The sequence below is a fragment of the Thermobia domestica genome, chromosome 16 (assembly GCF_964235325.1).
Source record: "Thermobia domestica chromosome 16, izTheDome1.hap1.1, whole genome shotgun sequence".
Classification (NCBI taxonomy): domain Eukaryota; kingdom Metazoa; phylum Arthropoda; class Insecta; order Zygentoma; family Lepismatidae; genus Thermobia; species Thermobia domestica.
The window spans coordinates 111207750-111223963 of NC_137469.1; the positions used below are offsets into that span (position 1 = coordinate 111207750).

Genomic DNA, 16214 nt, shown 5'->3' on the forward strand with positions numbered 1-16214 from the left:
TTTCGTCCATTAGGCACCAGAGTCTTTCCAGTGATTTTAATAGATACTGCATTTTTCGTATTAATTACTGGTTCATTATAATTTCACAAGGATGAAAATTTTTCACACTCGTATGTAGTTAGTTTCTTGGAAATGCTATAATGTAGATTAATGTAAATAGGTTGTTAGACTAATTTTACTCTGTCTCTGTATCAGTAAATTGGATAACTTTATTGTGTTGCCTACAATAGATGTATTTCTGTTACACAAACTATAATTCTGAGTAGTGATTTGATATCTTTCATAATATCTTGTCGAGAGGTTATCAAAGGAGCTAAAGAAGTGTCAACTCTTACAATTATATTACTCTCCTGTAAGTATTTCTGTTTTATGAAGGATGCCATCATAAATATGTCAAAAACTGATTTGTTGAAAGGCTACTAGTATCAATTATATTTCGGGAATGAAGAAATGAAGCAAGAATTTCTCTTCTTTGTGAAGAATTGAAACACTCTTTTTTCCTATTAGAATACACATTCCAAACAAAATCTAATGATAAAATCTCAGATCGACTCAAGTAACTATTTTCAATAAAAAGTTATTTTAAATAGTGTAGAGGCTCGTGGGGTACTCTAATTGTGGGATAAACGTTTGACACTCTCCCCGTATGGGAATTCCTCCTTCTCCTTTTAGAAGCCGAATTTTTCACACAATACTTAGAGAAAAAATATGTTGCGTACGTAAAAACATAGGTTGCATGCGTAAATCATGTAGTTTTTGGACTGAAAGTACGACTATATATAACGTCCTTCAGGAAACGTGTAACTGAAAACGTATGTTTTATAATATTGTCCGTATAACTGTTCCTTCTATAGGCACTTTCCGTATGACTGTATATAGACGATAATGATCTCATATACAGATAGACATATATATATATATATATATATATATATATATATATATAACACTACCTGACGTATGTAACGTACGTAATATACGGAAAGTTGTTAAATGTCAGACATCTTGCAGCTTCTTGATGTAACACCTAAGCGGGAAAAAAGTAGTACGCGTGTTGCATATGGATAACGTATGCTCCGTACAGATTTCCGTAGTAAACATATGGATACGTATATTTGTACAACATATCGCTGTCCGGATAACGGACTTTCCTCAGTGTGGGATACGTGGCAACTTTTTTTTTTTTTAAAGGAGCAGTTTTTGTACCGAGTTTTATTTCCCTAACTTTAGGATGCGTGTGACAGATTCTGTTTTCACCGTAAATTTTAAACCTATCCTTAGAATACATATTTTAAAAGAAAGCAACGTGATAAAGTCCTGTCCTGAGGCAAATTATTAATTCAGAAATTCCCTTCCAACGGAGACACTGTGTGGATATGTATTAAGCACAACTAAACAAATATGCAAACGTTCACTTTAATACGTAAGAAGCTTATAATATATCGCTTATTGAGTAAACCGGAAGTGGTCAAAGTAAAATGAAAATCATAATTGCATACAGAGAACCAGCATATCAATAAGAAACTTTAATAAATATTGTCCCCTAAAAATGATTGAGTCTAATGTTTCACAATAATCCGCAGCCATTTCAGTTTTGTGGCCTTCCTGATAATATTGCCATTAAGATTTTTTTCATTTTAAAGCTTTCTTTTGTTTGTCATTTTACATAGTTGAAATACATGAGAAGGATACATTTTAGAGTACCTATATGTTTTTGCCTTTTATCTCTTAAAAAAAAAGGTTTAACGAATTTCTAAGTTGTAGTCATTAAGAGAAAAAAGATAGTTCATTATTATTTATAGTACGGCCTCACAAAACTAAAAAATGTAATACCGTAACGTGTTAGTAGCAGGGATGTAAGCAGAGGGTGAAACCTACGGGTCTGTACCACCAAAATTCCCGACTTTTCTCTAAATGTAGTAAACTTTTAAGGGCAATTTTACCAATTTTAATGTAATTTATCCTCAATCAAACTGTAATTAATATAATTTATCCTCATATTGAATTTGAACTTCCCCAAAAAGATTTGGACCCCTCAATCAAATAAATTTCTGCATGTGTGCCTGGTTTGTTAGTTAGTATCGATATGGACTTCCAATATTTTTTTAAAAATCAAGGAATTTTATACAAACTTGTATACATACCTTATTATTTTAACCCTTTTAGGATATTTGGTAACTTTTGTTACCATGACGTAGTATCGTCTTTGACCGATTATTTAGATTCTATAACAGGTATTTAAGCCAGGCGCTTTTTATTAGTCAAGTCAAGGATGGACCAAAGAACACCCCAGATGCGTTTTGGAACCGGATGTTCAACTTTGCGGCGCCGAGTGGGGGCGGAGGGGCGTGGCTTTTTTTATTTTTTCTAAAGGCAAATTTCAAAAATTTTCACGCCTTTAGTTACACGATATCAAATTGAAACTTTGCACACAATTTGTATGTACCTTCAGGTATCTCTAAAAAATTATATGAGATTCCTATGTGAAACCGGGTTTGAGCACGATGGGCGCAAGTTTTCCGAGGGTGTTTTGTTTTTCAGAAAAAATCCGGTTATTTCCGATTTTTCCAGTTCAGATGTATGATACATACATGTAAGTGGTACCGTTAGAAAGAGTTTTTTATACTAAAGAAAATAACGTTTGAATCATGATTCTAGGCAAAACAGTAATGACGCAGTAAATTTTTATAATGTATAGAGAGCCCAAATTCAGACTTTCAACAATTTTTTCTGCCATTTATTTCTAATATACAAGATTGAAATTTTGTACACATATTATGTACATAACAATGTATTTTTAGAAAAAAGTTCAGATCCCTACGTTAACCCAGGCTTAGGCCAGAAGGGCAAAACATTTTGGTTGGATTTTCAAAAATACTTCCGTGTTTTCCCCTAATTATCCGGTTCAGGTGTATGATACGGACATGTGAGTAATACCATAGGAAAGGCCTTATTATACTAAATAAAATGTCATTTGAGCCATAACTCTAGGTCAAATAGGAATGAACGCAGTACATTTTTGAAGTATTACATATATATATATATATATATATATATATATGTTTGTATGTATATACATATTTGAAAAGTGGGTCACCTTCAGACTTTCAGAAATTTCTCCCGATCTTAGTTTTCAAGATAAAAACACGAAATTTTGCACACATATTATATATGAGGCGTATAGTTTCTAAATCCGCCATCTCCTTCATAAAAGATTTCGAGAAAAACTGGGAAAACTGATAACTCAGAGATTATGTGAGAAAAATTTTCTTTTTAAAAATAATTTCCTGCTTTCTGGACATTCATTATAACTACCAAATGACAAAAATCTCTCTCATCGTGTCGGGAATGGAAACGAATACCAGTAAATCTACTTATCTAATTTATTTTCGAAATTGGAGATGGCGGATTTAGAAACTATACGCCTGATATATAACAACGTGTTTTTTTTTTAAATTCAGATTACTACGTGAACTAAGGCCCGGACCAGAGGGGCACAAAAAATTCAAAAAGAATTTTTCGTAAAATCTACTAGTTTTTTTTTTTTTTTCAATTTTCTTGTTTCTGATGTATAATACGGGCAACAGAGTGGTCTTGTTGGAAAGCATGATCTATCCTTTTAAAAAAAAAGCGAGCTATGAACCATGATCCTACGATAAATAGTAAGAAAGCAGTAGCTGTTTGAGTGAAAGTCTAAAGTTTACCTCAAAAACTGGAAATCCTAAAATGGTTAAGAGAACTTTTCTTATACTTAATCATCATTATTTTCTAAATATTTCCATTAAAAACTATTCTATAAAGATAGCTACTCTTTATTCTCTTACGTTAAGACAAAGACTCATAAAATGTTTTACGTAGAGTCTTTTACTTTATATAACATGAACATGAACATTACGCAAAAGCGATGAAAAAAAGATTAATTTGCGTAATGTGGGTGTGGAGAAGAATGGGAAAATTAGCTGGTTCGAAGTAAAAACTAATGGAAAATGTATAAGGAGAAAGAACAATTTGAAATGTAATTGAAAAAAGTGAAAAAATATTGGAACATTGCTTGAGAGGGAATTTTATCATGAGGGACGTGGTAGAGGACACGGTCGTAGGAAAAAGAAAGAAATGCAAGAGATACACTACGAAAATAGAAAATTCTTACATGATGATGAAGAGGTTAGCTAAACACTGTGGTGCATAAAAGCTTCTTAGTTTGAAATAAGTGCATGCTAATAATGGCAGATTATCTATGAGGATGTTAGTGATGCTATTCTCTTAAGATGAAATTTCTTATATAAATGGTCTGTATATTTCTAGGGAAAAATTATTTCATAATATATATTTCTGTTCTGTTTCTGTTCTGTTTTGTAGCATAATTGGTCCTGTTATTTTAAGTAGCTGGTACTGTCAGCAACAACAGTTCTTTTCGTTTGATAAAATTAGTTTCATAAATAACTTCAGAATGGAAGGACAATTTGAGTACAGTTTTCAGTAAATTAAAAAAAAAAAAAATGAAATTTTCTGTAAGTTACATCCATACCACCATTATTTCCAAAATAAATTTTACCAACCGGAATTAACATTTATCGGTGACTGTACAATTCTTTCAAGAGAGTTTTTTTTTTTTTTAACTGGCTCATTCTTTTATGATAAGATTTCGTGCATAATAACTTGCTAGTTGAAAGTACATTTTAATAGTATTTCACTAACATCAATATTTTATTAAATCTATTAAATTTGTATAAGCAGTCCTTACTACACGTTTTCTTTTAATTTTTATTTTCAAATGTATTATTAACCACAATATTTTCATTCAAAGTACAGTTACTTAGAGGCAACCGATGTGGTGCAATAAACAGTGGTCTAATTTTTTATCCACCGTGAAGCAAAACCTATTAGGATTTGATTGAATTGGAGTTGAGCATCCCTTGCACCACCGAGTTTCATGAGAAGTGAACCTCAGTTTGAAGTGAAATTCAAACCACCATAATGCGTTCAAATTTTAAGGGTCTCTTACGAGTTGAACCTGGGACTTCGGGTAACAAAAGTTAGTCATTAGACAGCAGGAAAGAATGAAATCCATTACAGGTTTGAGACCGTCTAAAGAGCATGGACGCATTTAACTGTCCTCAATGTTTCTGTGTTTCTGTCCCCATTGAGTCTAATAGTCATGAAAAGTGTCCGAGAGAGTTTTTTCTTTTCTTTTTTTTTTTTTTAAATAAAAGTGGTGGAGCAGTCACCTCTAGTAGAAGGAGTCCCTGATTTAATCCTAAACGATGTCAGTTTGTAGTGAACAATATTGTTTTGTGCGTTTGCTTGGGGTTTTCCTGTTTCCTGCATCTCTTTCATAATCATTCTACCTTCTTTAAACTAAATAGTTTAACTGTCGGACATTATTTTCAGCGCTTTCATGTTCGTTACTACGAGCTCGTCTACTAAGAAAGATAAATTATTCATAATTAACAGGCCTCCATTTATATTTATCTCTGACCCTTGAATAACCTTTCTGTGGTACGAAAATAGCCTTTGAAGAAACTATATTAAAGTAGGTCGAGTAGAAGATACGAGATATCGAGTGCTTTGTATATAATAGATTATTCCGTTTTACCTCTCCATGTTCTCTGTGGAGGTAGATGCTTCACAGCGTGTGAGGGTTATGTTAAGAAACATCATTTCCTGTATGTTGATGGGAAGCCTGGATAGATTACCTTGCTTTTGATCTATTGTTTGTTTTCACTTTGTAACATCATAAAAATATCACAAGAAAAGAAGAAAAAATATATCATAACATAACATCATATCAAAGTACATACTAGCAACCACCAAGTTTGTCAAACAACTTTGATTATGCTTAAGTAAATAGACATTACTGAACAAGGAAATGACAGATATATTGGAAGGTAAACATTAAATAAAATAAACGGGAAACAGAAGGAAATATAGTATCTGAATTACATTTTCTATGGGAAACATATATGTTTTATTCTGAAATGCATATTCGAAACTGTCCAAAGTTTAGAAGGTAATTCATTACACCAAAAGTTGAAATAAACATGGTCCAAAGAACCACCGCTTAAGCTGCAGAAACTTTTAATTCAAAATGTATGCTCATACGGGATGTTATAGAAACTAAAAGAAAAAGCAAACTCTCTGTTGAATATACAGGGTGACTTTCTTTAAAACTCACGGATTTCATTTGGGTCTAGAATTTCGAGACCGTCTTGAGAAAAACAGTAAATATTCGCCAGAGTTTACCTTGCGGGATGGGAATGATGTGCGGTACGGTGCGGAGGTTTGAGTTTTCTCCGTTAGACAACAACCACACCAAGGTCAATACGGTGTACTCTTTGGAGCAAAATGTGTTTATCGTTAAAAGTTTCTGGAGAACGGAATCTGTTGTTGCTATGCAAATGGCATTTAGAAACAAAATTGTCTCACGTTCTGCCCTAGACAGGAACACAATATTGTCGCTAGTGAATAAATTGGAAGAAACAAGATCGCTTCTGAATGAAACAGGAAAATATCGGATCCCGTAGGCGGGTGTTGTAAAAGATATCAGTTATCGACTACTTAGATCGCCCAAGAAATCTTTCCGTCACCTAAGGAATATTTTTTACGTTTATGGGTGTTACCACTTCTCACTAACACTAACACTAACACTAACACAATTTGTGTTCTCACTAACACTTAATTTGTATTTGGGGTCCCGGGTTCGATCCCAGCCCCCGCCAAGTGAACTTTGTGGTGGACAAACACCGTGTGCGTGGGTTTTCTCGGGGTTCTCCCGTTTCCTCCCACTTTCTTCATTCCACCAATTCATTCATCACTTATCATCACCGTCTCCTTTAGCCTAACCGGCATAACCGTGGGACGTAAAACTAAAGATTTCATTTTTTAAATTTGTATTCTGCAATTCTGCTTCAAAAATCCAAAATCTCATTCCAATTGTAAGGTACACTGTGGATACTGTTGCCAGTGATTTACTGTTTTTCTTGGGGCGTGGCCGATATTACCCGCGATTTATTTAAACTAGTAAAAATAGTCCCATGAATCTCCCATTCCTCCTTGGACTTGTGCCAAAAAACCGCAAGAAAATCGGACTTCAGTTAGAAATTCTAGACCCAAATGAAATGCGTGAGTGTTTTCTTTTAAATATCCTGTATTATTACGAATATATATATATATATATATATATATATATATATATATATTTGTTGATGGTCATTGCAAGAATTCCATATAGAGCTCCTCGTGGCTAAGCGGTTAGCGTACGCGCCTTCGGCGTGGGAGACCCGGGTTCGATTCCCGGCGGGAGCTCATGTGGTTCGGATTCCACGTTAATCAGTAGGTCCACGTCTCATATAGCCTCGCTGCTGAACGGGACGCTAAACTAAAATCAACTCAAATCAACTCAAGAATTCCATAACAAAATTGTTATATATTTTAAGGAGTTTTGTTTTCCAACTGAGACTTCTTTTTATATTTATCGTGTCTGCCCGTATGTCCGTCCGTCCGCGAGATAATAATCTCAAGAACTACTTGATGGCTCACCATCAATTTTGGCTGGAATTTAGGTCAAAAGTTGATAGGTGATATTCAAAACGGAAGTGGTTGAAATTGACCACTTCCGGTTTTAATGAGGATCACGATAGAGCATAAATGATAGTACATAGCGAGAAGCGATTTTCTTGCAATCGATTAAGAGACTCAAGAATACATTTCATCTCTATTTCTTACTTCTCTACTACAACCGGAAGTCATAAAATCCACTACAACTTCCGGTTTCCATATTGATCTAAATACATCAAGAACGATAGGAGATGATGAAAAGTGGTTTTTGGAATCAATTTAGCTTGCTAAGAATATGTACCATTTTCTGTCTTAACTTTCTATTTAAACCGGAAGTGGATTTCCAGTTTATCCTTGATTGCTAAAGAGTAAAACTATAATAAAGAGCGAAAAGCTGTTTTTTTTTTTAAAAAAAATCAATTAAGATTCCAAGAGTACATTTGATCTCCACTCTACTAAAACCGGAACTAGTAGAAATCTACTACCATTTCGGATTCCAATATTGAGAATATATCGCGTCATGAAAACCAAACTTCATTACGTGGTGTACACGTGACGTTGCCAGTTATTTTTGGATTTCCAAACTAAGCTATGGATAAGTATGGGAAGACTTATAAAACGTCTATGTCCTTCCATCTGTCTGTCGATAGATATCAGAGCGAAAACAGTAAGAAATTGAAACAAGAATCGGAACGAAATCATTCCGTTTAAGGTCCCATGCCCTTTAGGCTAAGGGAGACGGATGATTAAGGGATGGAAGAATTGGTGGAATGAGAATGTGAGACGCTCCGAGAAAACCCATGGACATGATGTTGTCCACCACAAACTTACTTGCCCGAAAATCGGTAAGAAATAGAAAGAAAAGATATCTTTTTATATAAATTAAGCTCATCCTAAATAGGTATCATCTACGTTCTTTTCCCATCATTCTAACTGGAAATGGTATAAATTTATACTTCCGGTTTCAACGTTAATCGCAATAGACCAAAGCGCAAAAATATTGTGAGAGACGGTTTTTGGAATTTCAAAAATATGCCGTGCATACGTGTCGGAAGTCTTACACAACACCCGATATGTATATTAGGGTGAAGCAAAAAAACAGATTTTCAAGTATCGAATTCTAATAGGGCTCAAAAATTGCGTATTCGCTTGGTAATCAATGGGAAAATAATGAAAAATATCACGTTTGGGGGCTTCAATTCGCGCAAACGGTTTAAAGTTTGACAAAAAATGACAAAAAACACCAAAATTTACCTTTACATGAAAAAATCAGAATTTCGACTCTCGAATTTTAATAGAACTCAAAAGTTGCGATATGCACGCTAATCAATGGGAAAATAAACAAAATCACACTTTGGATCTTCAGTTCGCACAAACGTCCTAAACTTTGGAAAAAATAAAGAACATCAAAATTTACCTTTATACAAGAAATATACAGATTACTTCTTTTTCCATTTCTTTAGCATCTAAGTATTTTAGTTGTGTGAGGTCATGTTTGTTAATAATTCATTATTGTGAGTGATTTTACACGTTTCATTTTTTTAAATGATTTTCCAACTTTTCGCCCATTTCTCAACGGTTTTTTTAAAATTATGAAATGGCCCAGAACTCACCACGAGGAGGTGAACACAATTCCAGTTCCACCCACACCCTACCCAACCATCCTACTAATTTCAAGTTGAAAGATGTGTCAAATTTATCACAGAGTCTGCAGGAAACAATGTATAGACAAGAAAACAGAGATAGCTACATTAGAGAAACTTTGCTCTCAAGACTCACAATGCAAAAATTTGATAAAAAAAATCTGAATTCAAGGCAATGTCCTCGACTAAATCAACATAATTTAGCACACCCTAATTAATAGAATGGTTTGATACGGTGTAGGTGTAACTCAAATTGGCTCCACCTCCTTGTGATGAGTTCTGGACCATTTCATAAAAAAACCGTTGAGAAATGGGCGAAGAGCTGCAAAATCATTATGAAAATAAAACGTATAAAATCACTCACATTAACGAATTATTAAGAAACATGATCTTACAGAACTAAAACAAAGTATTTAGACGCTATAGAACTGAAAAAAAGTAATCTTTATATTTCTTGCGTAAAGGTAAATTTTGGTGTTTTTCATCGTTTTTTTCTTCAAATTTTAGGGCATTTGCGCCAAAGTGTGATTTTGTTTGTTATTTTCCCATTATTTAGCATGCATATACACAACTTTTGAACTATATTAGAATTCGATATTCGAATTTTTTCACTCCACCCAAATGTATATATATATATATATATATATATATATATATATATATATATATATATATATATATATATATATATATATATATATATATATATATATAGTGTGTGTGTGTGTGTGTGTGTGAACCTGTTCCATGCTTCATTTACATTCGTTTAGTATAGTATGAAATAAGAAAGTTTTGTCAGAGTTTAAATGAAAAAGCAGTTGCCCCTGTTACTTCACTATTGTGCTGTCAACATGTCTTGAGCCGTGGCAAAAATGCGAACTAAAGCTCACACCCTTACACACCCACGCGTTGAGCCAATAAGGGTTCAGCTGTTGCTAAGCGAGAGAAAGGGATTGGAATTCCTTCAGCCGATAGCAGCGCTTGCAACGGAAGATTGGGAAATCAAGTCAATGTGGTATATCTTTAGTTTCAGCACATTGATTTCAACTCTGATTTAACGTAAGTATACACTTAACAGTAGAAATAGTAGGTGGGTATGCATCGTACACTCCCAATACACCCTATTAAATCCCTGGAGGAAACTAACTATTTTGAGGCAATAGCTATATGAATATATATGTCCGACAACAACACCGTAAAATTCACTTTAATTTTTTCAGAATGGAGCTCTTATTGAAAATCCTTTTAATGTTGGAGCAGAAACAAACAGTATTAGCTTTACCTGTTTAATTGCTGCTTTTGCATGAAGAGTTAATTCATTTGAACGTTAAATTACAAAGAGCATTGCTTTTGCTTTTAATATTGGATTAGAATTAAATAGAGAAAATGAATTCAATGTTTCAACACTAATAACAACATTTGTAAACGGAAAGGTAATGACCTACAATTATGAACAGTGGAAATAGTTAATGTAATTGGCTTTGAATTGACTGCCAACTTCCTGATTCAACTCTTTCATAGAAACTTGTAGCACAAAAATTACCACAGGGTGTTTATAAATTCTAGATCCAGAATGGATGAACTACGAAACCGCAAAGTTATTTTCATGAAAAACTTTAATACACATGTCTATCACGCTTCTCAACATACTGTCTCCAATAATGTAACTTAGCAGGTAAAATATTGCCATATGGCTGTCATGCTTCTCAACGTACATTTTCCAACAATATTCTATAACTTAGTGGGAAAAGTATTATTACATGGGTGCTACGCTTCTGGACGTACTTTCTCCGACAATGTAACTTAACAGGAAAAGCACTAGTTTACACATGTCACGCTTCTCAGCGTACTTTCTCTAGCAATTTAACTTAACGAAAAAGTATTACCACTTGATTACCTCACTTCTTATCGTACTTTCTCCAGCAATATAACTTAACAGGAAAAGTATTCCAACATGGCGGCCATGCTTCTAAACGTACCTTTTCCAACAATAATATGAAGATGTGTCCAGCATGATGAATGATGTGATTTGAACAATAATAATAAGTTTTGGACATGTGATATATATTGGACTGTAATACTATGAAAACGACAAACATTATTTATTTGAAATCATCGATAGTCAATTTTCTTTATCAGCTCGATCTTAAAATTTTATTTTAATTTCTTTTTTTTTTCAGCGCAACTTACAGATGATTTATACGTTTTAAACATAAAATATTTTTTATGTTGTTTTGACGCTTTCCTTTCATGTATTTATTACAGATTGTTCCTTTGTCCGCGTTCCTAACGATTGCTTTATCTGATGTCAACTTACACGTACTTCATTTCATCAGCATGCCTTCGACCCATTGAACTAGGAATTCAATGAACGATGCCCTCAAACAAAATCACAGGGAACACGTTGTACAACAGAGTTGACCACCGACGACAATGTAGATAGGAACTCTCCGCGACCGCGACACTTTATTTTCTGCGCATAGACCTTACTCATGTTAATAGGGGTAACGCACATAAGTTGCGTATTCTTTTATAAATAGCAACAATAATTTTGTTACTTGGAGGCGAATGTATTCGAAGTTATTTCGCACTATAAGCTGATCTTGATTTTGTTGCCTCAGCGCTGAGTTTTATACAGACCTGTCTGGTCGTCCATAGCACAGACTCCATGTTCCATAGAAAAATGACAATACACCGAGAGGATAATCGATGAAGGATCGCCGGCTGTTCCTGGCAAATTCTATGTAGACTTTTACCTATCGAACATTTATTCTTTCTCTTTTCCCCTCTTTTCACCCTCTTTCATCACAATCAGTTTCCTTTTGAAAAGTGTTCAATTTTATTTTGTTAACACTTTACCTGCCATGGGGGTCATCTGGGACCGGCATAGAGCTTTCTACTCAAGCCGCGTCTGTCATATGTGACCGGCGTTTGAAGAATTATAATTGAAGGTTTCATTTGGATACATGTATAAGACCGGTGGTCATAGTTGTAGGCCGTATTTTCCGTTCAGGTAGACCGGCCGGTTGTGGAGCATGACTGCATCACGCATGGCCCGGAGAAAAAACTATAGGTACTTTTTAAGCTGAGAACTTTCATACGCTAAACGTTTTATTAATTTTAATTTTAACATGCATGGCGTGAATGACAAAATTTCAAAATTAGGGATGGCGGTCAAAAGCAACCCATGTCTCAATCCCATTACCTTTGCTCTAAAGATGTTAGTTTACAAAATCCTGGGATACGCCTGCCAGTTCTAAATCCCCAAACTCCTGATTTAACTTTTGTTACATTGAACTACAAGAACTGACGAGGCCATACTGTACTATATAACTTAGTGGGAAAAATATTACTAGAAGTCTGCCATACTCCTGAAAGTACTTTCTCCAATTAAAGTATCTTAATGAGAAAAATATTGCCATATAATTGTCACACTTCTCAAGTATTTTCTCCTACAGTGCAACTTAACGGAACAAGTATTGTATGCTTTGGATTCCCGTAACTTTTCTTTTTCTATTTCTTACCCAGCATTTCTCTTCCTACTGAGCTATAAGATTCCCCTCTACTTTCCCTTTTCTTTCTACATCAGAGTTTTAAAACAAAGGATGTCTAAAAAAGAAGTATCAAAGGCGAGCAACCTCACCGGGAATCAAATCATAGAGACTTTCCACCGACCTAGTACTTTCCTATTCTGCCATTCCCATTACTTGTTTCCTTTCTATATTATGCTTTTAGAATTCTGTTCAAGGCATCAACTATTATCTACACATCAGAATTTTGAAGCATAACATTAGATTTCAAAATTAATGTTGCAATGACTATGGGGTTTAAGTCAGGTAACATTGATGCCAATTCTACAAACCCCTTTCCCCAATGCAGCGTCTGGGAAACAAACCGTTAACCAAGGGAGTAAAGATTAAGTAAAGTAAAGTAAAAATAAATGGCGTTCTATGTTCGGGACAAGCTATAGAACGCTTAAGTGCTGAGTAGATGCAAGATTCCACACTATTGTGATTTCAACACATACAAGAGTAGAGCAAACAGAAGTTGTACGAGTACTGACAACCCAACCTCCAACGGAGAATGGAGTGATTAATCGAGAATACTGAAAATGACGATTAACCAATCAAGATGTCCAAAACAATTCTGAGATATCCCAGAATGGCTGTTATGTCATACAACTTCCATTTACTCTGATATAATGAGGCCATGTAAACACCATGCTCCAGACGCTTTAGCCTCCGATTTCCCCAAATACTCCCTGAACCGCATTGGAACTAGGGAAGAACGAGAAGAATTACTACTGCCACTGGGAATCGACCCGGGCCGTTCAACTGGTAGATAGACCATTACTAAATACATCACCACGGTTCAAGGCTCCCCAATGGGGCCCTTGCACATATAACGAAAAAAAAGAAAACAATATTGTTAGTAGTACCAGACTTTTATAGCCTTACGGTAAATTAAAATCATAGTGTCTTTCAATGGTTTTAGAGTATATAAATATTAAAATGTAAATAAATGTCCTACCATCTTTAAGTTTGTACACATTCGTTTAAAAATAAAAGTGATAGAACTACTATTATGTAATTTTCCTTTTTCACATGCTAAAAGGATTATAGTAGAAAACTCCCGCATGCAGACTATGAATTTTTAGTTGTTGAAAGTTCGTAACATTTGAAGTTACATTTCAACAAGTAATAAGAGGAGATAAGAAACGTAACTTTTATCTTTTAAATCTGAAATCTGTGACATCGTAACATTTTCATAAAATGTCTGGAAACTACTGGTACAAATCCTTTCTACATGGATAATAAAACGAAAAATAAAAACACTACAAGAAAATATTCAGCGAGTCGTATATATCTTTCAAACAATTCCCAGCTTGATGATTTAAAAAAATATATATGTATAAGTGGACTTACCGGCCTTTCGCCCAGATTAAGTACACGACAATGAAGGAACGCGGTGCCTCCAAGCTGAACCGTTATGTTCGTCACAGTGTAGTTACTTTTATCTGCAAAAGATGGCTCTGGGGGTTTAGGCGTTGTACGTAGGTAATGAACATGATCCCAATGTGCTCGCCAGCTCATACTTCCCTTGTGACCTGCGAAAATAGACAAGAAAAAATATTTGTTTTAATACCTTTACATCTACAAGTATAATGTATTTAAAGCAGGCTCTAGTTTTCGTTTACTGCCCCATTTCATGAATAGAGGAAGATGGGGAAACGTAGGGACTGCTTCCAGCTTTCCGTAACGAACAAAAGATGGCAGTGACATCGCTGTAACAACACAAGTGTTGATTTTTTGGTTCTTGTTTTCGTGCTGGAAAAGCGAGAGGGGGTGAAAATGTTTGTCTTGTGCAGACGTGTTAAAACTTCTACGTGTCGGGTACCAAATGACGATAGCAGAGAACATCTAGGCTGGACGAAATATAAACAGGAGGTGCTTCCCTCTGTTGGCGAGTTAGAAATGGACAATTGCCAGCTCTTCAAATTATAGTCGGTTCGTCCCTTTTGTTTGCCTTGCCCAGAGCGTAATAAAGTACATTACTTCATATGAATGTCTAAGTTTATTAGTGTACTATTATATGTAATTTTCAAGTCTATTTTGTGCTTACTAGACCAATACAAACCCTAACACAATATCAGAAATACTAAGAGCCCGCCTATTACGTCATTTAGATCTAAACATTTATTCACTCATTTGCTATAACTGCTATGTCAATGTAGGTTTTAGCTCCATACAGACGGAATTGACTTTTCTTGACTGACTTCAAATAACTCGTATTTATGGAACACTCAGAGATCTATAATTACAACCATGCTTGAGAAGAATTATTCACGAAGAATCCCTAACGTTCTACCCTAGCTATAATGAAACTTGAATATAAGGAAAACATAATAGCAGAAACTTGATATAATGGTGCTTAAAAGAATTATCGCAGCATACAATCTCGTCAATGTTAGTTTTATCGCATTAGATAATACCCAATAATATGAAGAAAATATATTTATACAATGTTATTATTGTTTGACTGTATTGTCGAATTAACTTCAAAAATAAGTAGATTGGAATTATAAAATATAAAATAAAATTGGGAAATTATAATTGTTCACAATTTTCCAGCATTTACAACACAAAATTTGGAAATCATTGTTGTCCACATTTTTTTTTAAAGTATTATGAACCATCCGAATTTGATTAATTGTATCATGTAATAACTAGGAAAGGTCATAATAATGAAAATTAGATCTAGCATTTAAAAAATTAGTCATTTTCTTTTTCTTTCTTTTTTTTTAACAATTTTTCCCACTTGATATACCTTTATGATTTCCAAATTTGATTTTTCGCAATATTGAAAACAGTTTAAGATGCATGTTTTGTATCTTCTATTAATGAACTTTTGAGGTCCATTTCATAAAATGTAAAACTTTACAAGGTATCTTTACATTTAATCAGTCTTATGAAATAGAAGGATTAAAAGATAATAAGAATCATTTGTAGATACATGTGCTGTTGCTTGTAACTGACATGTTCTTGTTTATTAGGGCCTATATATGCAAGTTCTACGCTATTATTACAAGATTCGTATCTTTTACTACACAGGCTCTTTAGGGTTGCCAGATCTGATGTTTTTCTGGCAAGTTTTACGTTATTCATTTTTATTATCCCCCATAAAACAATTTCTTCCGGTTTTTAAAATATATACAAGAAATAATAGTCCTGGATAGTTTTAAAATGTTTTTATAAGCTAGTGAAAATATAATAATTAGAATGATTTCTCATTGTTAGCAACGTAACCCAACAACGTATCTAAGCATTTAGACAAGTTGTGCTTTTTCTTTTTTTCTTTCTTTTTCTTTTTGCTATCTAACAGGAAACGACAACCTTATATTGAAGAAAAGACTTGATTTTAATAGCTTAGCCTTCGTCTGTTAACACTATTTTGATCATTTGGCAACTGATGCCAGGAACATAAGCTACTGTGAATTAAAAGCAAAACTCCAAC

The 16214-nt window shown here is 34.1% G+C and overlaps 1 protein-coding gene across 3 annotated transcripts in view; it reads right to left on the minus strand.

Moving 5' to 3' along the window:
• Positions 1-16214, minus strand: part of LOC145673351 (neurotrimin-like) — a 610638-nt gene that overhangs the window by 128696 nt on the left and 465728 nt on the right. For all 3 annotated transcript variants that reach the window (XM_081742982.1, XM_081742980.1, XM_081742981.1), the window contains one exon: positions 14126-14307. In XM_081742982.1, the coding sequence (XP_081599108.1) occupies positions 14126-14307 (182 nt within the window). The remainder of the gene's footprint in view (positions 1-14125; positions 14308-16214) is intronic.